Here is a 24,176-nt window from a genome sequence, read left to right on the forward strand (position 1 = left end):
CAGGTGTAAACCAGGACCATCCTGGGCCAAAGCAGTCATCTCAGGATTTGGCCTCGGCTCCTTCATCCCCTCCTGCTGGCTCCCTCGCCCTCCACTCTGCTGCAGCCACGTGGGCTGCTTCATGGTTCTCCCTGCGAGGTCTTCTCCTGGCAGGGCCCTCTGCCTAGGACACCCTTTCCCTGGACCCCTACAGCCAGGGCTGGCAGCCTGGTCTTTTTGCTGGATTCAGCTCGCATGTCTCCCCTTGTGAGGAGCCTCTCCTGCCCGCAGCAGGGTACCACGCTGTCCCTTATCTGCACATATGCTCTTCCCTCTCCCTGAAGGGCTGTGGCCCAGCTAACTCCAGTCTGTCCTGCGCACTCCCACCGGCCCACAGGAGGGGCCTGCTCTGTGCTCCCTTCTCCCTGCTCCTCGCACACTGGGTCATAAACTCGTATTTAATATTTGTCTCTACCATCAGATGGCCATTCTGGGCAGGGCCCCTGTTGGTCTGTTGCCAGCTGTACCCTCAGTGTCTGGGCACAGGGGTGTGGAGAGACTGCAGAGGAAAAACAGGTGCTCCAGCCCGATCTGCCACCTGTCCCCAGTCTGCAGTTGACCCTTTGGGCTGGGCACACAAACCGACCCGACGCACCCTCACTCAAGGCCCACTGCCTGAGCCAGCCCAGGGCCCTCCCCAGACCCCGTCCCTTCCACAAAAAAAGACACTCTGCTCCACTTTGCACAAAAATGTATTTCTGTGACATCCCGAAGTACAGACATTTACCCAGGCCCCAGGTGGTAAAGCAATGCAATGTGAGCTCTGCCCGGGGCCTGGCTCAGGCCACGTGAGCATGGAAGGGAGGGGCAGATGTGGCCCATCTGCTAAGCTGAGGGACACAGGGCAGCTGGCCCTTCCCACGGCTGGGAGGGAAAGACCCCAGGGGAGAAAGGCCAGGTGCCTCTCCCCTGGGCTGCTCATCCAGACTGCTCTGTCTGCAGGCAGAAACGCCAGGAGAATCCAAAAACAGGCCCAGGGAAGGAGGAGGGAAGAAAAGCCACCCCCCAAGGGCAGAGTCAGCTCTGCTCCCCAGCCCCTTGTTCCAGAGGGGCCTCCTCACCGCCGTCTGTGCCATGAGAAGCAATTCGGAGTGACATCAAGGGAGGAGCACAAGATATTTCAAGATACGTTTGTGTCTCACACTTCTCTGAAACACAGCACGGAGGTTTCCAAGGGAAAGCCTGGGGTCAGAATGGGAGGGGCGCGGGAAGGGCCCGGGAGGGCCAGGCAGGGCCGCTGCAGGACGTGCCAAATGCTGGTCTGGAGATGTCTGCCTGTTGCCACCGGGAAAGGCTGGCTTGGGGACCTCCTGCCTGTGAGAGAGGTGTGGGGTCCTCTGGGCAGCGGGGCAGGCAGGGGCGAGTGAGGCAGGCTCAGTTCTGCTGGTGGGGTGCCTGGGCACCGTGGGTGCTGCGGGCAGATGAGGGGTAGGGGGTGAGGGGGAAAAAGCCCCTGGCCCCAGGAGGTGCTGGCTTCCAGGGTGGGGGGCAGGTTCTGGATATATTTGGCAGAAGGGGCAGTGGAATCTGCCCGAATTCTGACCAGCCCTGGGCTGGGGCCTTCGACAGCCTGGGACCTGGTGGGAGACTAGGAGGCAGCCTCCATAGCAGCGTGGCCTCAGGCAGGCCTGGCCAGAGGGCAGCAGAGCCACTGTGAGCTCCACTCCTCGAGGGCCCTCTGGGGCTGGGACTGCCTGGACCTAGGCAGGTACGGCTTACTTGCTCGCCCCAGAGGCCCAAGCCGGGAGCACCAAGGCATTTGGGAGACCCAGTGGGGTTAGTTTTAAGCTCCAAACCCCATCAGCTGCACCCAGGAACCTAGAGGGCGTTCTCAGGCTTTGGTGGGTGGGTTAGGGTGCTGGAGTGGGCTATCAAAAGCCCATTGCCTCTCCTAACAGGAAGGGAGGCCAAGGTCAGAGATTACAGGGCGAGGGCCAGACACTCACAATGTTAGAGGCATTTAGTCTGGCAGGGGTAGGAGTGAGTGTGGCAGCGATGAAGGCTTTGAGTTGGGGCTTGAGAATGGCCAAGGAAGCTGCGAGGACTCAGGGAGTGTTTCTTTTGTTTTTGTACAGAAATCATACACACAAAACTTCACACTTCCTAACCAAAAAAAAATAATATATATATATATATATATAATATATATATATCTCACTAATGTTAAGGAAAAGCGTCGGTTGTGCAAAAGTCCCCCTGTGTCCCTTCATCCAGTGGGAGGCTCCCCGGTTGGGGATCTGCCAGCTGGGCTGCTTGAGAGCGCTTCCTCCCGGCCTCGTGGTCCAGAGCAGTGGCGGCCATGGGGGCAGAGGCCTCTATCTGGACGTGTCCATGTTCTCCTCTTTAAAGTTACTGCAGTGCTCAATCACCTTGCTGGAGACAATGGGAGAAAGAGGATTGGAGGGTGGGCTTGGGTTGGGGTGGGCCCAGCCCCTCCCAGCTGATCAGGCTGCTGAATTTGTTAGCCAGTGTTAACCATGATGCTGACGCTGAATGAGATGAAGTGTACAAAGTGGTGGGCAGAGTGCAGCATGTGCGGGGTACCCAGGAAACGGTACTTGTGGCCACGAATACCATCAGCCCCGCGTGCTCCCCTCCTACTTCCCCAGGCCCCCTTTCCCACCTCTCAGTGCCTGGGCATCTGCGGTTAGGGGCTTCCCTGAATCAGCTCAGGCCTAACCTCCAAAACCTTCTGGTCTTTTTTTCAGCAACATCTTCCTTCTTCACCTTTTCCCTGTACACCCAGGCCTTTTTCTTCCCAAAAGTCTACTGGTGGTCCCCAAACTGGCCGCGCATCAGATTCACCCAGAGATCCTGATCCAGCGGCAGGTCCGTGTAGGGCTAGGGCAGCTGTGCTTGCACAAGTATAAGGGCCCGACACCCTGCAGCGGCCCAGTCCCCGTGCAGCGTTTGGGAATCACCCCTCATGCTCAGATCTCCCACTCTAGTCTGGCCCTTGGGAACCACCATCAGGTGTCACCCTGAACCCTGCATGGCCTTCCCATTCACACTAAGCCTCTGGGTTGGTGGCGGGTGTGTGTGTGTGTGTGTATGTGTTCACTGCAGCCTCCATGTGCTAAAGAGGTGCCTCAATGCCTTTTAGGAAGTAAGGGATGCCTGGGGTGGGACAGGACTGGTGAACAGGCAGAGAGATTTCTTCTAAGCACCCTGCCATCAGGCTGGCCAGCATGGGTACACATCTCAGGTCTTACAGAGATGTTCAAAGTGACTGGGGTAGGTTATGGGTCAGTCTTACCCAGTGCTTCTCAAATCTCCTGGGAACCCTGTTGACAATGGACATTCCCAGGCCCACCGGCAAAGAAAATCTAGGGTGGGGCCAAACATTTTTTGTTTTTTTTTTAAGAAATGATTTTTTTTTTACTACTACTTTTAAATTTATTTATTTATTTATTTATGGCTGTGTTGGGTCTTCGTTTCTGTGTGAGGGCTTTCTCTAGTTGTGGCAAGCGGGGGCCACTCTTCGTCGCGGTGCGCGGGCCTCTCACTATCGCGGCCTCTCTTGTTGTGGAGCACAGGCTCCAGACGCGCAGGCTCAGTAGTTGTGGCTCACGGGCCTAGTTGCTCCGCGGCATGTGGGATCTTCCCAGACCAGGGCTCGAACCTGGGTCCCCTGCATTGGCAGGCAGATTCTCAACCATTGCGCTACCAGGGAAGCCCCGGGCCGAACGTCTTTAACAATCTTTTTAGGTGATTCTTTAGGGAGATTAAGTTGGAGAACCACTCATTTTACCATTCTCAAACTCAGACCAATCTGTCAATTAAATGTTTAAGCAGTGGGTTTCCCTGTTGGTGTAGTGGTTAAGAATCCGCCTGTCAATGCAGGGGACACAGGTTCGAGCCCTGATCCGGGAAGATCCCACATGCCGTGGAGCAACTAAGCCCGTGTGCCACCACTACTGAGCCTGCGCTCTAGAGCCCACGAGCCACAACGACTGAGCCTGCAAGCCACAGCTACTGAAGCCTCTGCGCCTAGAGCCCGTGCTCCGCAACAAGAGAAACCACCGCAATGAGAAGCCCGCCCACGGCAACAAAGAGTAGCCCCCGCTCGCCACAACTAGAGAAAGCCCACGCACAGCAACAAAGACCCAACTTAGCCAAAAATAAATAAATTAAAAACGAAAAAAACGTTTAAGCAGTGCCTTTTGCCGACAATAACTGCAGAAACAGCCAGTGACTAGTTGTCTGGGGAGCCTCTGAGCTCCAGGCCCCTCCCCCACGATACTCTTTATTCTGCGCTGTGTTTAGAACTGTGGTAAACTTAACTCCGTTCTCTTCTAGAATGGATCCTGGAGAAAGCAAGGTCGTTACTGCTGATTGCGACACGTAGCATCTCTGAGGGTCTCTCCTGTGCATTGATGGGTGTGAGATCCCGGTAGATGATATTTTAGACCCGGTAGTGAAAACCACACAGCAGCGGAAGGCCTTGATGGCTCTGCCGTGTCCGGGACCTTCACATTATTCAGAAACTCATATGCATTCTGCCTGATCCCTAGAATGTATTTTACCATACGTGTCCTCTCTTTAGTTGGAATGTCTTTGGCCAAAAATAATGACAAGTTCTGACCTGACTTGCTAATGCCCAGGGATGAGAGGATGGGATTTTCTGGGAATAAAAGAAAATCAAGCTTACAAATGAGGGCAATGATGCTCCGTTCGGAGCTTGATCATCCGGTTTCCAGCCACACTGTGGCCAAAATGACACTCAGGGAGGCCCCAGCTGGACGTCAGTATGCTGTCCACCTCCACACTCAGCCCCGAGTTGCCCCTGGGAATTGCAGCCATTCCTAACCACGAGAGGGCCTGGCTGTGTCCCTCGCTCCCCCAAGTCTAGGCTTCAAGCAGAAACACTGCCAGTCTCTCACCGGGCCATTTCCTTGGTCTCCTGCCGCGCAGTTGCCATCTTGATCATGTCCCTCAGGAGGGGCATCCCACCTTCTTTGATCAGCAGGGGGCAGTACTTGTCCGCTGTGGATAGGGACAGACAGCAGGTGATCAGGGTGGGATTTCTATCAGCCTGTTGCCCAGAAACCCACCCTTGCTGCAAGAACTGCCCTCCCAGAAGGCGGGATGAAGACTTGGCCCTGAGTGAGGGCACTGCTGCAACCGGCCATGAGCCATGTTTGCCCAGCCCTGGGGCCCAAGTTCCTGAGGCCACCTGGGGGAAGCAAGGGGTGAACCCCTTGGAAAAGGCTCTTCCCTTCTTTGCCGCACAGTGGCATTCCCCCCCCCCACCACAAATGTCACCCAAACCAGCACCTTCTACTCTCTGAGAAGTTTTTGTAAAAATAGAGCTTCCTAAGCACTGCCCTTGGGTATCCTGATTCAACAGATCCAGGAACCTGTTTATTTGTACTTTTAACAAAATATGTCCAGCCAGGATGGAACCACCAGGCCTACCTATTGGGTGGCTTCATGGTTCACTCCAACAAAGAACATTCTAGGGCTCGGTATCCAGGGCTATACACTCCACGGAGAACACAGGCATTTCAATGGCCCTCCAGCAGCTCTATGTCGTAGGAGCTATTTTTATCATCTCCATTTAATGATGAAAGAGCTGAGCTTCAGAGAGATGAAGTTATCCACTCAAAGTCACTCTAGAGGCTTGTCTGAGGGAGTCCGGGCTCAGGGCTCTTCCTCTGTGCTACACTGCCTCTTTGAGGTAAGGTGCTACTTTTTAGTAAGACTAACCTCAAGGAGTAATAAAAAATTGGCAAATGCTTACTGAACAGCTGGGATGTGCCAAAGCACTCTTCCAAACACTTTACATGTCTTATTTCACAGCAATCCTATGCAGAAAGTACTATTACTATCCCAGTTTAAAGATGAGGCAAATGAGGCACAGAGAGGTTGAGAAACCTGCTCAAAGTAACACAGGCAGTCTCCCCCCAGGGCCTGCACTCTTATTCACTCTGCCAGTAGCAGGACTGAGCAGTATCCAGGCACCAGGGCTCAGCACTTTCCGCTGGTTCTCTTTTCACATCAATCTTATGAGGTAAGTGTTATTATCCCCATTTTACAGAGGAGAAAACTGAGGCCCAGAGAGGTTAAATAACCTGCATGAGATCACATAACCAGTAAAAGAGAGAACTAGGGGTCAAACCTGGTCTGCAATCAAAGTCTCTTGGTGCTGCACCCTCTTTTTCCTCTCCCCCAAAGCCACTGAGCAGAGGACAGTTCAGGCTCTTCTAAGAGAGGGTGGGAGTCTCTCTGAGGAAATGAGTGAGACTTGTTTTCAAGTTCTCTCCTGTTCTCTCGGACGTCTGTTTCCTCGGGGGTTAGTTCTTGGTTTGGGTTGGTCTTACCCTGCCTTACGGAAGGCATGGAGATTTTTGACTATTCACTTGTATGGAAGCAGGAAACATTAAGAAAGCTGTCTGGGATCTCTGGATGGGCTGGCTCATCTGCCAGACCTGCTTCTGCCAATGAGGCAGGGGCCAGCCATTATGCTGGGTGTCCCACCAATGCCAGAAAGCGGAGGGCTGGGTGCTGAGGCGCAGACACTGACACCAGCTCTCATAGTACTTCCACCTGGATTATCACCTCCTGAGGGCAAGTCTGCTTTTCAGCCGATGAGTGAACAAAGGGTGAGTGGGTACTCACGGTAGACAGACACCAGGTTGTACAGGGCCCAGGTGGCCCAATGCTGGCTGACAGGTGAGATGCCCTGGGGAAGGAGGCGAAGAATTGGCTCAAATGACCTATAGGAAGAAAAATCAAGGTCACTTTTTTTTTTTTTTTGCCACTCCGTGTGGCTTGAGGGATCTCGGTTCCCTGACCAGGGACTGAAGCCAGGACATGGCAGTCAAAGCCTGGAATCCTAACCACTAGGCCACCAGGGAACTCCCCCAAGGTCACTTTTGATGCCGGGCATTGTGGGGGGAGGTGCATTGTCTCTTGTTGGGGGTTTGTCCTCACTGAAGGGTCCCGTGGACAAATGATGAGCAGGCCAGTAGGATGGAGGGGACAGGGGGGTACCTGGCCCTTCAGGCTCCACAAAGAGAGCGCCCTGGTGAGAGAGGTCATGAGCATTAGGGAGGCAGGAGGAACACAGATCAGGTGGTGCAGAAACTGGGGACCATGGCAGGGAGGGGAGCCCCAGCCTGGGAGGTGGGGGACGAAGGACCCTGGGAAGCAGAAGAGATTGGCTGCACTTCCCATAATGGCCTTCTACTACGTGTCATCTGGAGTCAAGGTCCAAAAGCCTGAAAAATGCATGTGCAACCTCCACCCCCTCCCCAGGCCAGTGATTCCACTTCAGCTCTCCTCTGAAATGACAGTAATTGGAGTGTCGGCAAAGCCACGAGCATGAGCCTGCTCCTCCCAACATGGGTTTTCAACTCCAATGTCCATCAATACAAGATGGCCCAGGTGCACATAGAAAGTGACTCAGTCATAAAACGATGAGGGAGACCCATAGCTGCGGCTGGAAATTCACTCACGAGATAGTAAGACTTGATGCCAGCTGGACTGGAGGTAATTAAATCTGTGCATAGAAAACTGCTGGGAAGGGAGATGCCAGAATGTTAGGGGGGGATGCTCTCTTAGGGAACGAATGGTTTCCGTTTTGTTTCCTGTTGCGTGTCTGTATATTCTTTTTTTTTTTTCACAACTGGACATGTATCAAATGTTTGTAAACGGTAGGCTTTGGGTACACACAGGTGTCGATGTGAGGAAACAGGCACCAAACTGTAGAGGTGAGATGTGCGCGTTTACATGCTGTGCTCTACGTGGACTACACCTCGGTTAGTAACATCTGACACAGGACTAGGAGAAGGGCAAGTAGCTCTCACCAGACCTTGTTGGGAAGGAGCATCCTGTCGTAGCACTGACCCCACATCCATGTCCCACCCCTTCCCACTCCGCACCTGTAATTGATATTTCTCCGTGAGTTGATGTCCCAGCTCTGGATGGCTGCCCACATGCGCTCCTCCACCTCCTCCCGCTGGGGTTCACAGATGCCCCAGGCCTCAGGGCCATCAAACATGATGTGGGAGAGGACGCCACAGGCATTGTAGGAAACCTCAATCCCATCGGCCTTGCTCTCCAGCAGGTTGCTGCCAAGAAGAGAGAAAAATGGAGTCCTGATCCCTAAGTCCCTCTTCAGATACCAGCTGCTGGACCCCAACTAACAGGCCAGATGCCAGAGGTACTACTGATTTCTTTATCACTTATCATCCATACCCAGATGACTTCTAAAGGGGATATAAGATCGCTTAAGATAAGATATAGCTACAACAGGACCATTTATGGAGGGTTGAAAGAATAAGAAACTGCATCATAGAGTGAAGGCGGCATTCCTAACAGAAACCTAGGCTAACAGCGATTGCTGCAACTGAGCACTGACTAGAGCTCTGAGCATCCTGGCAGCCAAGGCAAAAAGGGAAAGAAGAGAAGTACCAACCTGAAGACACTGATGAATTGGGAAGTCATTAGCTGGGGCCGTAGCTCCTTCACCTCTGCCACATTCCCCAAGAGTCCTAGCATATTCCGATGCAGCTCCTGCTTCTCTGGGAACTCCTGGAAAAATGAGAGCCATTGGGGGTCATATCAATGAGTACTTAATTAGTGTCTGATATTGGTAACCTAGAAGCTTTATGAGCATCTGTCTGGCCATTTCAACTAGACAAAGTTGGGGGGGGGGTGCAATCTGCTGCCCTCCTACCTTCCGGTACACCTAGGACAGTGCTGGGTACACACTACAAGGGATTAAAATGGTAGAGCTCCCTGCCACAAAATCAAAGGCTGAGTGGAGATCTGACCTATAAAATTATGAATGGGACAAACATGATTCTATTTACCAAAGCTCAAAATATTAGTCTAAGGGAATCCTTTTGGAAACTAGAGCAAGACAATCAAGAATGAGTTTTAGGATGAACAGACCATCTTACTGGACAGAATTCTGTCTGGCTGATATCTCAGTGGACCCCAGCCAGACCTGGAGAGTCTGAGAAATCATGCTGAGAAGGACGGGGCTGGGTTCTCCCTTGGAGGGAGGGCTCTAAGAGAGGGCCCAGCCAGGCCATCTGGGTCAGGGAAGACCTCTGGAGCTCCTGTTAGCAGCAAATCCTGGGCTGGCGGGCCTGTGAGTTGGTCCTCACTGCCCTTCCATGGGAACCATGGGGAGAGGGGTTGCTGGGGGACCTGGGGACAGAAGAGCGGCCAAGTGGGGGTCAAGGAGGCTTCTGGAGAGGGCGCTACCTTCAGGCAGTCCAGGAAGAGCTTCATGCCGTTGAAGTTAAGGAACATCTCGCAGTTGTCGGGAGTCTCGTCCGTGATGTTCCACAGGGCGCTCCAGGAGAACTCCATCACCTGATCACACTGAAGCGGGGAGAGGGCTCAGCACAGGTTCGCCTGGATGGGCCCGCAGGCTCCTGGCACCCGGTGACAGGGTCCCCTGACACAATGTGGACACCCCCCACGGGCAAGCCAGTCCCTTCTCAGGCTAGGGGAGGAGCAGGGTGGCTCCATGAAGACTCAACTTACGATCTTGTCCAGCAGCTTCTTCTGAATCAGCTTCAGCATGGTCTGTGGGCAGAGAAGAGAACTTGCCGGGGGGGCCAGGGCTTCAAGAGCTACCATGTCCCCCAAGAACCAAAATGGAGGCGAGAGTCAGCAATTCTATTCCTGTTAATACATCCTGACGAGACCAAATCTGCCTCTCTATTTGGGAGACTGTTGGGAGAAGTGCCACCCACGGACCTGATACTTGGCATCAGGATGCCTGGGTGCTAGTCGTGGCTCGACCCTGACCCCACGTGGCTGTGGGCATGGCCCTCCTGCTCTGGGTTTCAGCCTCCCCAGCGCTGAATGAAAGGAGGAGACTGGATGTGCCTTCCTTTCTTCAGCAAATACTTATTAACTTCCCACTGTGCACCAGGCCCTGTGCTAGGAAGTGCTGGGGACGGGATGATGGCAGGAACAAGCATGGCGTCTCTCCCTACGGAGCTCACACCCAGTGGGGAGGCTGATGTTAAACAGATAGGCCCTCAGATATTTATTTAATCCCAGTTGGCAAGACATAAGAGGGGCACCTGGTCTGAGGAGGCAGGAGTGACTTGTACAGTGGGACCCAACAGGAGAGTGGAGGGGCTGGGAGACGATGACAGAGTTCTCTAGGTGGTGGAGGAAATCTACGGGCCATCAGCAACTTTCACCGTTAGGAAATTCTTCCTTTGGAAGTAGTTTTTTTTTTTTTTTTTTTTTTTTTGGCCGTTCCACGCGGCACGTGGGATCTCAGTTCCCCGGACCAGGGATCGAACCCGCAGCCCCTGCATTGGAAGCTCGGAGTCTCAACCACTGGACTGCCAGGGAAGTCGCAGGAAATTCTTCCTTTGGTGCGGCCTAAATCCTCCCTTGTGGCAGTGGGGCTGCGGGAGCGAGAGGGAGGGAGGGAAGGAGGCGCAGCCCCGCCCCGCCCCGCCCCGCCCCCGCACGCACCACAACAAAGCCCATCTTGCCCACGGCCTCCTTGTGGTCGTTGTCCACCTGGCAGACCAGGGCGTTGCACAGGTGCACGGCGATGCGCTGGATCGACTCGTCCTGCCGTGTGGGGTTGAGGATGCTGAGCAGGAGCTCGTTGACTCGGCGGTACTGGAACTCCAGCTCCTCAGGGATGCTGAAGTTGCAGAGGGTCAGGCAGCAGTTCCGCTGGACCTGGGCGGGGCCGGGAGACAAGCGGAGCACAGTCAGGGTCAGACTTGGGAGCTGGACTTGAGGGGCTCTCTAGAGGTGTGAGATCATCCAGCGCTGTGGGGGTCCACGAAGGCTGTCTGGAAGAGGAGACTACGAGGCTTTTTTTTTTCTTCAATATTTTTTAAAAATGTGAACTGTAATATACAGAAGAGTGCATAAAACACAAATGTATAGTTTTGCAAATAATTATAAAGCAAGCAAGCTTTTCAACAACCATGTAAGCACCATCTGGGTCAAGAAACAGCACTGCCAGCACCCAGAAGTCCCCATATGTCCCTTCCTGATCATAAGTCCCTCTCCCTACAAGAGAGCCCCATCCCTGCCTTTCACTTGAAAGATTCTCTAGGATCTTGTGGCTCTTTGTTCAACCACAGGTTTGCAAGATCAACCATCTTGTTATAAGTAGCTGAAATGCTTTTTTTTTTTTTTCATTTGCAGTATAGAATTCTAATTTATTTATGCAGTCCACTGCTAGCGGACGTTCGGGTAGACTTAAGTGTTTGGCTACTTCAAACAATGTCCTGTATGTGCATCCTGGTGTCCATGTGTGTGGGCTCCTCTAGGGCACCCACGCGTGGGGTGGAGCTTCTAGGTCACAAGGTGTGCACGTCTTCAGCTTTACCAGGTAACACCAGACTGTTTCCAAGGTGGCTGTACCAGTTTATACTCCCACCAGAAGCACAGAAAAGTTCCAGTTGCTCCACATCCTCAATTACTCTTTGTCTTGTCTGTGGGTTTATTTATTTATTTATTTTACAGTATTCTCAGTGCATTTTCCTCATAATTTCCTTCCATCCTTTCTCATTAGATACTGGAAGTTCACCACACTTCATTACTTATATAAATTAGAGGATATCCTAATCCTCTAATTAACTTGTTAGCCCTTGTTAACTCTCTTTTTTTTCCCCCACAATATACATATATTTTGTAATTTGAGAAAAAAATTTATTTTAAGTCATAAAAGCAATACTTACTATAAAATGTTCAAAAAATACTATCTGAGCAGAAACTTAAAGTCCCCCACTTAATTCTTCAGAAGTAATTGCCGTTAGAAGTTTGATGCGGGACTTCCCTGGTGGCGCAGTGGTTAAGGATCCGCCTGCCAATGCAGGGGACACGGGTTCGAGCCCTGGTCCGGGAAGATCCCACATGCTGCGGAGCAACTAAGCCCCTGCGCCACAACTGCTGAGCCTGTGCTCTAGAGCCTGAGAGTCACAACTACTGAGCCTGTGCTCTAGAGCCCGCAAGCCACAACTGCTGACCCCACGTGCCACAACTACAGAAGCCTGCACACCTAGAGCCCGTGTTCCGCAACAAGAGAAGCCACCGCAATGAGAAGCCCACGCACCAGAATGAAGAGTCGCCCCCGCTCGCCGCAACTAGAGAAAGCCCGTGCACAGCAACGAAGACCCAACGCAGCCAAAAATATTAAAAAAAAAAAAAAGTTTGATGCACAACCTTAGATTTTTCTACCATGGAAATACAAATGTATACTTGGGGGAGGGGAGAGGCAAAAGAAGGTTTTATCCATATTGGTCCAAAACTTCTCTTCACTTATCAACATGCAGGGCCATCCATCTTTCCATGTTAGGATGTACAGATTTACCATCATATCCCATGATGTGGGCAGATCTTACGTTACTCTTTCAGGACCAGGCCCCTATTACTAAAACATTTTGGTTGCCTCTGACTTCTTATTTAATCAAAAAGGGAGGATGTACATGTATCTTTTTCCTCTAAGAACATTTCTAACTGTGGAATTTACGCCAAAAGATAAATGCATTCACAGTTTTGGCAGGTTCTGCAAGTTGCCCTGTGAAGAGGTGGTTCAGGTCACACCTCACCAGTGGAAAGTGCAAGTGTGTTCTTCCCCTGACCTTTGTCAACGGACATCATCAATCTCTCGAGTCAAAAAGTGATTATCTTGTTACCTGAATTTCTATTTCTTTGAAAGAGTTTATGAATTTGTGAGTCTTCAACTAGCATTCTTTTCTCGTTAAAAAAAAAAAGAAAAACGACACGCCTTTTACCTGATTATAAAATCAATCTCAATGCAGGAAGAACTGTTGCTCTAAAGTCTGGAGTTGGCAGGCAGTGGGAAAGGGGGCCTTCTCATCCCTGCAGAGGCTATATCCCCACCAGAGCCTTTCTGGAGGACAATGCAAGAACACGTACCAAATGCTTTTTTTTTTTTTTTTTTTTTAAGGAGATTGGGTTGCTGAGGGCAGTATTCACATTTCTTTTGTAAATTTATTTATTATTTATTTATTTTTTTGGCTGTGTTGGGTCTTCGTTTCTGTGCGAGGGCTTTCTCCAGTTGTGGCGAGTGGGGGCCACTCCTCATCGCGGTACGCGGGCCTCTCACTATCGCGGCCTCTCTTGTTGCGGAGCACAGGCTCCAGATGCGCAGGCTCAGTAGTTGTGGCTCATGGGCCCAGTTGCTCCGCGGCACGTGGGATCTTCCCAGACCAGGGCTCGAACCCGCGTCCCCTGTACTGGCAGGCAGATTCTCAACCACTGCGCCACCAGGGAAGCCCCCCAAATGCTTTAAAAATACACAAACCCACTGCTCCAGCCATTCTCCTTTTAGACGTGTCTCATGAGGAGCATCAATTACTTGTATTCTGCAAAGCCTTATTTGAAATAGCAAAACATGAAAAGCAACCTAAGTGTTCAACCGTGGGGCTGACTCAGTAAGTGCAGCCCGTGTATTCGGGGAGCCCTGTCCTGCTACCCCCTGGGGATGGGGCGTGACCACTGCCTCTGAGCCCCAGCACAGAGTCAGCACCAGGGCAGCCTCTCCTTGGATGAGAACGCTTCACACTATGCTGACACCAACAATTATGAAGCCGACTGTTCAAACCGGCTGCCCCGGGGGGAGGAGAGCTGGGATTGGAACTTTCACTTTCTAGTTAGTGCATTTTCTATTACTTGAATTTATTTTCTAAGCATTAGGTATCTCACTTTTGTAATCAGAAAAGAAACAATGCTTTTAAAATTTTGTTGTAAAATGTTGTGTTGATATGGGATATGTTCACATTTACAAGACACTGTTGAAATGAAAATCCAGGTTACACGGTATACACAGAATGGTCCCATTTACTAAATAAATATGCACAGACTAAAAGCCAGAACAATAGATATCCAGTGTTAATCTTGGCTCTCTGTGTGCTGGGATTACGGGTGTTGTTATTTTTTTTCTTTTATACCTGTAATTTTTCTCCAGTAAAAATTTTGATTACTTTTATAATAAAAGCAGTTATTGAAAAAAATACCCACCTCAGCAGAGTGTCACTGGGCAGAAGGGCTAAGGAGTTAGCACGAGCAAAGGCCCAGAGTCAGGAGGACAGGGTCCCTGGGGGAGGGTGGCAGTGGGCGATGGACTGGCCGGGTGGGGCCAGGTCCCAGAGTCTGGCAGTGATGCCGCGGGAAAGGGGGGTTGGGGGCGGGGGGCGGTACAGAGCCAGGAGAGAAAGGGTGAGAGCAAGCATGGCACTGGGAGGGCTCTGCGAGCCTGCTGGCGAGGCTGGGACACACAGGGTGAGCAGGAAGTGGGGTGGCTGGGTCAGAGCAGGCAGCGGGTAGGGGCTCACCGTCACCTCCTGGTAGGATTCCATGCCATTCAGCACCACCTGGATGACCTGCCGGCGCAGCTTGATGCTCTGCTCTGAGCGATACTCGGAATTGGTCAGGTAGAAGAGGGCAGCGCTGCCTGTCACTTGAATGTTCTTGTCATACTTGTGGCACTTGAGGGCCGTGATGACCAGCTGTATGAAGACAGAGTATGGGCTGGGGTTGGCCAGGCCTGTCGAAGTTGCGCGGGGACAGGCCTGGGGCTGTGAGAGGGGGCTCGGACGGTCCTCTGGGGCAGGGCTCAGCCTGATCCTGCTTCCTGAGGGCAGAAGTAGGGGTTGGGGAGCAGAAACTGGGGCAGGCCAAGGTGCTGGGACAAGGCCAGTGCCGGGGCAAGTTAAGCACCGCGAGGCAGGGCTGGGGTTTGGGAGGCGGGACGGCCGGTGTCCTGGGGAACAGGAGGGGTGTAGAGGAGGGAGTGGTGGGAATGGACCGGAGCCCGAGGGCCCCAAGGGTCGGGACTGACCTTCAGGGCCCGCAGAAGCTGGTTGCAGCGTTCAATGCGTGCGATGTCGAAAAGCAGGTTGATGGCCCGTGAGGTGATCTCCGGCCTGTGCTCTGTGTAGGCCTCGATGGCGTTCAGCACCTGTTCCTCATTTTTGTCACCACTCACCTGGAGACGGAACATGATCAGAACATCCCAGAAGAGGCCAAGCGGTGGGATGCCCGATCCCAGCGCCATCTCTAGGCCGGGGGCAGACCCCTCCTTCCCTTCTCCCGGGGGGCCCTGGTCCTCCCCTCCCCCTCCCCCTCTCACTTTGTAGGCCGGAATATGCGTGAGGCGGCACAGGGAGGTCTCGAAGAGCCCAAGGAACTGCAGTGGCCTTTTCAGAGCCCGGAAAGGCATGATGCTGCTCTTGGAAGGCTCGATGCTGAGGGAAGAGGGTATTGGGGTGAGTGGCCTGGGGCCCGGGGCTGCCCTGGGTCAGCATAAACGGGGGCCTCTCCCTGGGGGGTGGCGAGGCATTTCCTTGGGGCCCTCTGATAGGCCCTCCGGCCTTGTCTCTTTTTTTTTTTTTTTTTTTTTTGGCTGTGTTGGGTCTTTGTTGCTGAGCACGGGCTTTCTCCAGTTGTGGCGAGCAGGGGTTACTCTCTGTTGCGGTGCACGGGCTTCTCACTGGGGTGGCTTCTCCTGTTGTGGAGCATGGGCTCCAGGCATGTGGGCTTCAGTAGTTGCGGCACACAGGCTCAGTAGTTGTGACACGCGGGCTCTAGAGCGCAGGCCCAGCAGTTGTGGCGCACAGGCTTAGTTGCTCCGCGGCACGTGGGGTCTTCCCGGACCAGGGCTCGAACCCATGTCCCCTGCATTGGCAGGTGGATTCTTATCCACTGCGCCACCAGGGAAGCAGAGAAGTCCCATTTTTTTTTTTTTTTCTTTTTAAAGGCAGGGGATAGGGCTTCCCTGGTGGCGCAGTGGTTGAGAATCTGCCTGCTAATGCAGGGGACACGGGTTCGAGCCCTGGTCCGGGAAGATCCCACATGCCGTGGAGCAACTAGGCCCATGAGCCACAACTACTGAGCCTGCGCGTCTGGAGCCTGTGCTCCGCAACAAGAGAGGCCACGATAGTGAGAGGCCCGCGCACCGTGATGAAGAGTGGCCCCCGCTTGCCGCAACTAGAGAAAGCCCTAGCACAGAAACAAAGACCCAACATAGCAATCAATCAATCAATCAATCAATAAATCTTTAAAAAAAAGGCAGGGGATGGACATAGACCCCACCTCTTTCTTTCTTTCTTTCTTTCTTTCTTTCTTTATTTATTTATTTATTCATGACTGTGTTGGGACTTGGTTTTTGTGCGAGAGCTTTCTCTAGTTGCAGCAAGCGGGGGCCACTCTTCATCGCGGTGCGCAGGCCTCTCACTATCGCGGCTTCTCTTGTTGCGGAGCACAGGCTCCAGACGCGCAGGCTCAGTAATTGTGGCTCACGGGCCCAGTTGCTCCGTGGCATGTGGGATCTTCCCAGACCACGGCTTGAACCCGTGTCCCCTGCATTGGCAGGCAGATTCTCAACCACTGCGCCACCAGGGAAGCCCCAGACCCCACCTCTTGATGGGAGGATGACAAGGTCACACTGTAGAGAACACGTGGGACAGGAGATACTGTTGCAGCCATCTTTGGAGAATCCTATCTGCCATTCTAGTGAGGATGTGTCACCTTTAGGTTCCCCCAACAGTCATGAAGGCACATGCCCGTCAACCAAACCCCACTCCATTCCGGTCGGGGAGAGGGCTTACGGCCAGTGACAGCTGGATGGGTTTGAATCAGCTCTCTCCTCCAAACAACGAACCTGGGGACCAGCCTGTCTGCTGCAACACCTAATGAGTGGTGGGTATGCTGGCCTTACCTTAATACCACCACACCAGCTCCGGCCAGTCTGAGTGCCATAATCTCCCAGTCACTCCCCATGCGGTACCTCCAGCCTTTGCACATGCTGTTTCCTCTGCTAGAACACCCTGCCTCTGGCAAACTCAGAATGAGCTTTCTGCACAGCCTGGGTGCCATTCCTCCTCCTCCCTCCTTCCTGACCCTCAGGGCAACCCCAGAGCTCTGTGCAGCCCTAATAATGACCCGTCTGTCCCCACGAGCTCACACAGACTCGGGGGGGCCTAATTTGTTTCTTTCTGTCCAGCATCCAGGACAGCACTTGGTCAATGCCTGTTGAATGATACCCTGCTAGCAAACATGGCAGGTGGGTCCCCACCTGGTCTGTCCTGCATCCTCGTCCATCTTGGAGATGCTGCAGTTCTCCAGGATCATGTGGCCAGAGATGTCCAGGGACATCAGGTTCCCCAGCTTCTGCACAAAGAGGCTCAGCACCTTGCGAGTCAGCTTGAACTTGTAGTAGCTGGAGAGGCGGTCTCGGGAGATGTCCAGGTGTCTGGAGATTGGAGTTGGGGGCACAGGTCAGGAGCTGGACACAGACTGGGGCTGCCTCGTAGACCCCTGCTGTTTCAGTCCATGGCAGGGGAGGGCCCATCCCTGTTACAACCACTCCAGGGCGTTCTGGGAAAAAACGTGCTGGGACCCAGGTGCCCTTAACAGCCCCGATCAGACCAAAACAGTGGGTTTAAGGAATGGGACTGTCTCTTCTATCCCCACCTTCTGCCTGGCCGGGGGCTCAGGAATCTTCTGGGACTGATAATCCCCACCTCCCCACCCCCACCCGGCGAGCTCTGGGCTCGCAGCTCACCGCAGCTTGTGCAACTGGACAATGACACGGATGTGGTCGTCCGACAGGTCCATGTTGTAGAGCACGAGGGACACCAGGCTGTCTTTCCACTGGGTTAGGAAGGCCGCGTCGCTCGTCTGGATGCCCGAGAGGTCCAAGGCGGCCAGCGAGTTGAGCGGCCGCAGCAGGGACTCCACGGGGACCCCATCGATCATGCGGCCCAGGTTGAGGAAGCGCAGGCGGCTAAAGCCCTCGAAGGTGAAGTCCTTGACCAGCACCTGACAGGTGGGGTTGACGAGGCACTCGTCTTCACAGCCCCCCGGGTTCTCCTCCTCGTAGAAGATGTTCGCGCAGCCGAACAGGCTCAGGGACACCAGGGTGTGGCTGAAGCTCCTCAGCGTCTGCAGGCTCTTGGCGGACAGCTTCTCGCAGTTGGTCAGGTACAGCTCCACCAGGTCCTGGCGGCGGGCACAGCCCCGTTATCACCTCTGCACCCACACCCCAGCCTAGGCCTGGCCCTGGGCCACACGTGGGGCTTGGGGAGGGGTCTGCACAAGGGGGAGAGCCCTGGCGGCGCCTCAGGATTCCTGGGCTGGAGGTGACCGGTCCTGCCCCAACTCCGCCTGACCGTCTCAGGGTGGCCTCCCCTGGCCATCCCCGGTGCCTGGTGACCAGGTCTCACCTGCTTGCGAATGGCTTCCAGGTCCTGGTCCTGCACCAGGTCCTCGCGGAGGTGGATTCGGGTGAGGCGGGTGCTGCGGGGGTCCGAGAAGAGGCTGAAGAAGCTATCGTGCGGCTCAAAGTTGCAGGCGGCATTGACCAGCTCCACATACCTGGGAGGGAAGGAAGCCTGGCTCAGGGCAGGGACCCTCATCCTCCCTTCAAGGCCCAGCACAAGCCCTCCCCTTCCTCTGAAGCCTTCCCTGATCACCCCGGCAGCAACCTCCATCTCCTCCTCCTCCTCCTCCTCCTCTTCCTCACAGCACCTGGTTGGATCCTGACTACCCTACAGATGAGATTAAGGGTGGCCCCAGGAACCAGGAGTCCAAAGGCAGACCAAATGGTGATAAAGGGGCCTCTATCGATGGCGAATCCCAAGCTCTTACCCGCCAAACTGTAGACGCTTCTATAACAAACATACACGTCCACACTCCCCATCTTCTTTAAGCCAGCTTCTGACTCCTTGATCAGCCCTTCCCAGAACCCTGTCCAACAGGAAGACTGAGCCGAGGGGTTTGGAGTTCCCAGCTGGGTACAGAGCAAGCGCTCGGTAAAGCTCTCTTGAGATACCAGCAGATGCAAGGATCCTGGTCTGGTGGAAAAGGCTGTGGAGTCAAACACCATCCTGGCTTGGCTGTTCACTACCTGGGCAACTTCACACGAGTAACTGAAATTCCCCAGACCTCAGTTCCTTCACCTGTAAAATGGACACAACTCTGCTCTGCAGTGTCCAATCTAGTGCCTGACCCACATTAGATGCTCAGAACATTTTTACAAGTTGGGCTCTCAGGTCACACCCAGGTTCCCACTTTTATATGTGACTGTCTGGTCTAACAATTTCCCTCTGGGCATCTGGACCGAACCCCCAGCAGTCAGGCCTGTATATCATCCTTCTAGGAGCCTCTATTAGTGGGGAGTCCCTCGGAGAAGCCACATAGAGATTTTCTGAATGATCTGATCCCTGCTCAGGAGTCCATTATTCTGGCATTGGTGCATAAATATGTATGTATTCAGGTTCACACACAGACACGTGTTCACAGGCATAGGTGCATCGTGTGTGTACGCACACGCGTGTGCACACACACAAACACACACACAGGACAGCATATAACTCCTTCATTTATATTATATGAGAGGTTTCTACACCCTCTCATAGGTGTAATGCATACCTGCAGTTTCACACTCAAACCTACCCTGTGCTGCAGAAGCCCACGTGTGTGCAAACACATTCCTTCACGTGCGCCCCCCTCCACACACATACCAACATGCACAATTACAACTTTACGGTTATGGAGGGGCCAGTGTTCTCTTGCACCCACGGATACCCACGTGTGTGCACATCCCCACGGGGGGGCACACACAATGCTCCCAATCTCTCCACACACACTCATGCTGAGGCTCAGGCCCCTGCCCCAGCCCCACGCCTGCTCACTCGTTGACGAGCCGGTCACAGATCTCACTGGGCAGGAAGATGTCTGGATGGAGCCGCAGAGTCTCCTTGTCCAGCAGGTAGCCCAAGGTGCCATCCAGGTTGCGCAGGCAGAAGTCGGTGCAGAGGGCCATCAGGGACTCAGGGGTGTCTGACGCCATGCTGGGAGCAGACAGGTGGGCCACTCTGGGACAGGGGCCCCCAGGGGCAATGGTGACTCCCTGACACTCACAGGATCATTGGCTGAGCCACGGCCTGGGGAACGGGAAAGAAGCTAAGTGAGCCACGCATAAGGGCCAGAACTACCAGCTGCCCTACGTCCGCTCTCCAGCAGAAAAGCTGAGGCCCCTGGATGGCACATACAAATTAGCAGCTTAGCAGGGTCAGGGCCCAGGACTCCTGATTCCTCCCTTCCCTGCCCTGCTGTGCTACCACCTACGTGTGATTTGACCTGCAAAGAGCAGGTGGCGTTGTCTGAGCATTTCGATGACCTCCCAATGTCTGTGGGCAGATGTGTGTGTTGGGGACCCCAGTGCTTGGGTGGGGATTACAGGGGCTTTCTTTTTTTTTTTTGGCCGCACCTCACGGCTTGTGGGATCTTAGTTCCCTGACCAGGGATTGAACCCGGGCTACGGCAGTGAAAGCGCCGAGTCCTAACCACTGGACCGCCAGGGAACTCCCTACAGGGTCTTTCGTTAACAGCTAAATTGTGGTGTCCATTGCTGTGTGTGTGTGTGTGTATATATATATATAAAACCTGTATATAGCTGTCACTGTTTGAACGCTTAGTACGCTTAGTATGTGCCAGTGCTTTAAAGACATGTCATCACTGAATCTCATTGTATATGATTAAGAATGAAGGCTCCTCACGAGAGCAATGAAAATATACTTCCACATAAAAGTTGTACATAGTGGTATTATCCATAATAGTCAAAATGGAAACAATTCAAATGCCCATCAACTGATAAACGGATAGACACAAAAACATGGTATAGCCATGTAATGGAATCTTATTTAGCAATAACAGGAATGAAGTACTGACACACGCTACAACACTGCACCTTAAAAACATTATGCTAAGTGAAAGAAACCAGTCACAAAAGGCCACATATTTTATGATTCCATTTGTATGAAATGTTTAGCCAGAACAGGCAAACCTACAGAGACAGAAGTAGATTAGTGGTTGCCTGGGGCTAAGAGGTTGTGGGGGGCGGGGATGGGGAGTGACTGCTAATGGCTGTGGGTTTCTTTTTTGGGGGAAGAAAATGTTCTAAAATTGACTGTGGTGATGGTTGCACAACTCTGTGAATATCCCCGAAACCCACTGAATTGTCTACTTTAAATAGATGAACTGTATGGCATAGGAATTACAGCTCAATAAAACTGTTATTTAAAAAGTAAGGTCTTGGGACTTCCCTGGTGGTCCAGTGGTTAAGACTCCGTGCTCCCAATGCTGGGGGCCTGGGTTCGATCCCTGGTCAGGGAACTAGATCCTGCATGCTGCAACTAAAGATCCCACATGAGGCAATGAAGATCCCGTGCGCTGCAAATCAGACCCAGCACAGCCAAATAAATAAATAAATATTAAAAAAAAAAGTAAGTTCTCATCAGATAGAGAAACACAAATACTGTATGATATCACTTACATGTGGAATCTAAAAAATAGAACAAACTAGTGAATATAACAAAAAAGAAACAGACTCACAGAAATAGAGAACAAACTAGTGGTTACCAGTGGGGAGAGGGAAAGGGGAGGGGCAAGACAGGGGTAGGGGAGTAAAAGGTACAAACTATCATATATAAAATAAATAGTCTATAAGGATATATTGTACAACATAGGGAATATAGCCAATATTTTATAGTAACTATAAATGAAGTGTAACCTTTAAAATTGTGAATCAGTATGTTGTACACCTGTAACATATAATATTGTACATGAACTATACCTCAATAAAAAAAAAGTGAAGTCTCCTACTACCTTCATGACCTTGAGATAGGTAAAGCTTTCTTAAGTAGGACTCATAAGGGAAAAATGATAAACTGATATGTACTGAAGTGCAGAACCTTCGTTCATACACACACAAAAATTAATTTGACATGGACCACAGACCTGTACGTGAAAGGTAAAATGATAGGTTTCTAGAAGAAAACATAGGAGTATATCTTTATGATTTTAGAGTAGGCAATAATTTCTTAAATAGGTCACAAAAAAACCATAGAGAGAAAATGATAAATTGGACTGCCTCAAAATTTAGTATTCTTTTCATCAAAAGGTACCATTAAGAAAGAGAAAAGGCAAGGGACTTCCCCGGTGGCGCAGTGGTTAAGAATCCACCTGCCAGTGCAGGGGACACGGGTTCGAGCCCTGGTCTGGGAAGATCCCACATGCCGTGGAGCAACTAAGCCTGTGCACCACAACTACTGAGCCTGTGCTCTAGAGCCCGCGAGCCACAACTACTGAACCCACGTGCCACAACTACTGAAGCCCATGCACCTAGAGCCCAGGCTCCGCAACAAGAGAAGCCACCGCAATGAGAAGGCCACACACTGCAACGAAGAGTAGCCCCCGCTCGCCGCAACTGGGCAACAAAGACCCAACGCAGCCATAAATAAATAAATAAATAAATTTATAAAAATAGGGAAAAAAAAGAAAGAGAAAAGGCAAGCCGTTTATTATTGGAAGACGTTTCCAATAATATATCCAACAAAAGGCTTGTATTCAGAATATATAAACAACTTCTACAGATCAGGACATAGCATCCAGTTAAAAAATAGGCAAAGGACTTGAACAGGCATTTCATAAAGGATAAAGAAATGCACAATAAGCGTAAAGGAAAGGAAAACCATAATGAGATACCATTTTGCAGCCACCAGAAAGGCTCCATTGGAAACAACAGTAATACAGGCAACACCCAGCTTGTGTTATAGTGAAGCTATGGCACGAGGGGAAGTTACCCACACTGCTGGTGGGAGTGTGGATTGGTGTAAACTGGGAGTGTAACTGGAATACTGTGTGACACTATCTACTAAAGCTGTACAAACACATATGTTCAGTGTTCAGCAGCTCCACTACCAGATGTACACCCACCAGCAATGCATATAAACGTTCACGAAAAGACACAGACAAAATGTCCACAGCAGCACTATTCCTAATAGAACAGAACCTAAATGTCCACTGACGTGAGAATAAATATTACGGTCCACTCACCAATGGAACACTACACAGCAATGAGAATGTACCACCTCACAACAGCTCGGATGAACCTCACAATGTTTAGTGAAAGAAGCCAGACGCAAAAGAGTGTATACTCATATACTGAATGAATCCATTTATGTTTTACTCCCTTAAGTTAAAAAACAGGAAAATCTGGGACTTCCCAGTGGTCCAGTGGTTAGGACTGCACGCTTCCACTGCAGGGGGCATGGGTTCGATCCCTGGTTAAGGAACGAAGATCCTGTATGCCGGCTGGCACGGCAAAAAAACTAACAAACAAACAAAAACCAGGAAAATCTAATCTGTGGTGGCAGAAGTCAGGACTGTGGTTACTTTGGGGGTTTGGTTCGGAGCTAAGAAGCTTCTAGTCCCTTATCTGAGTGCTGGGCGTACAGGCATGTGCACTCTGTGTATATTCAGGGAGCTGTATATTATGACGTGTGCACTTTTTAAAATGTATATTGCGATCCAACAAAAAGTTAAGAAAATGGCCTGGACACCAAAGAGGTCCACGTTTAAAAGGAATTCGGGGTTCAGCTAAGTAACGATCTAACTGACTATGCATCCTCAGCTACAATAAGTGGCTAGGAGAGAATGAAAACTGAACCTTCACATTCAAGTTGAGTGAACAAGATAGAAAACAATCCACCATTTATAGACCTGAGGACAGTCAGGAATTAGTCCCAAACCATTTTCCTATGAGAGTTTACATCAGAAAGGGGAAAAAATAGGCAAAATGAATCTATGGTGTTAGAAGTAAGGGTGGTGATTACCTTTGCAGGGAGGCAGTAATTAGAAAGTGGCAGGGGGGCCTCTGGAAGGGCTGGGACAGGTGTGTACACCTGTGGAAATTCAACAAACTGTCTGCTCATGCTTTGTGGTCCTTTCCTTATCTATATTATCCTTCAATAGCTATTGCTTTTTTTTCTTTTAAGTGAAGGCTCTAGGTTAGACAGATCTATGTTTCAATCCAGTTCCACAATTCACAGGTATATTACTTAACCTCTCTGGACCTCAGTTTCCTCATCTGGAAAATGGGGACAACAATCCCCACTTCACAGGGCTGTTGGGAAAATGCCTCATCTCAAGCTTGAGATGACTCAGTGCACAACAAATGGTGGTTATGAGCCCAGCTTACAGATGAGGAAACTCAAGCTCAGAGAGAGGGGCTACTCTGTCCAAACCGGCATGTGAACCTCATCTCTTGGAGGGTTATGCAGGAGTTCAGTTTGCCCCTGGCTTCTTGGAGCCTCCTAGTC

General features: G+C 51.7%; 1 protein-coding gene across 2 annotated transcripts in view; it reads right to left on the reverse strand.

The window, feature by feature from the left end:
- Positions 1 to 713: 713 nt before the first annotated feature.
- Positions 714 to 24,176, reverse strand: part of ZER1 (zyg-11 related cell cycle regulator) — a 30,507-nt gene continuing 7,044 nt past the window's right edge. The window contains exons 2-16 of one of the 2 annotated variants that reach the window (XM_059925774.1): positions 19,707 to 19,958; positions 18,237 to 18,387; positions 17,576 to 18,012; positions 17,087 to 17,263; positions 15,143 to 15,257; positions 14,852 to 14,998; positions 14,352 to 14,519; positions 10,498 to 10,713; positions 9,544 to 9,585; positions 9,259 to 9,378; positions 8,462 to 8,577; positions 7,926 to 8,114; positions 6,661 to 6,758; positions 4,923 to 5,025; positions 714 to 2,412 (exon numbers count right to left, since the gene is read on the reverse strand). In XM_059925774.1, the coding sequence (XP_059781757.1) occupies positions 2,355 to 2,412; positions 4,923 to 5,025; positions 6,661 to 6,758; positions 7,926 to 8,114; positions 8,462 to 8,577; positions 9,259 to 9,378; positions 9,544 to 9,585; positions 10,498 to 10,713; positions 14,352 to 14,519; positions 14,852 to 14,998; positions 15,143 to 15,257; positions 17,087 to 17,263; positions 17,576 to 18,012; positions 18,237 to 18,387; positions 19,707 to 19,864 (2,295 nt within the window). In that variant the 5' untranslated portion in view covers positions 19,865 to 19,958 and the 3' untranslated portion in view covers positions 714 to 2,354. Of the gene's footprint in view, positions 2,413 to 4,922; positions 5,026 to 6,660; positions 6,759 to 7,925; positions 8,115 to 8,461; positions 8,578 to 9,258; positions 9,379 to 9,543; positions 9,586 to 10,497; positions 10,714 to 14,345; positions 14,520 to 14,851; positions 14,999 to 15,142; positions 15,258 to 17,086; positions 17,264 to 17,575; positions 18,013 to 18,236; positions 18,388 to 19,706; positions 19,959 to 24,176 lie in introns of both variants that reach the window. The other variant, XM_059925773.1, reaches the window with a different exon arrangement.

This window comes from Balaenoptera ricei, chromosome 6 (assembly GCF_028023285.1).
Source record: "Balaenoptera ricei isolate mBalRic1 chromosome 6, mBalRic1.hap2, whole genome shotgun sequence".
NCBI classification, from domain to species: domain Eukaryota; kingdom Metazoa; phylum Chordata; class Mammalia; order Artiodactyla; family Balaenopteridae; genus Balaenoptera; species Balaenoptera ricei.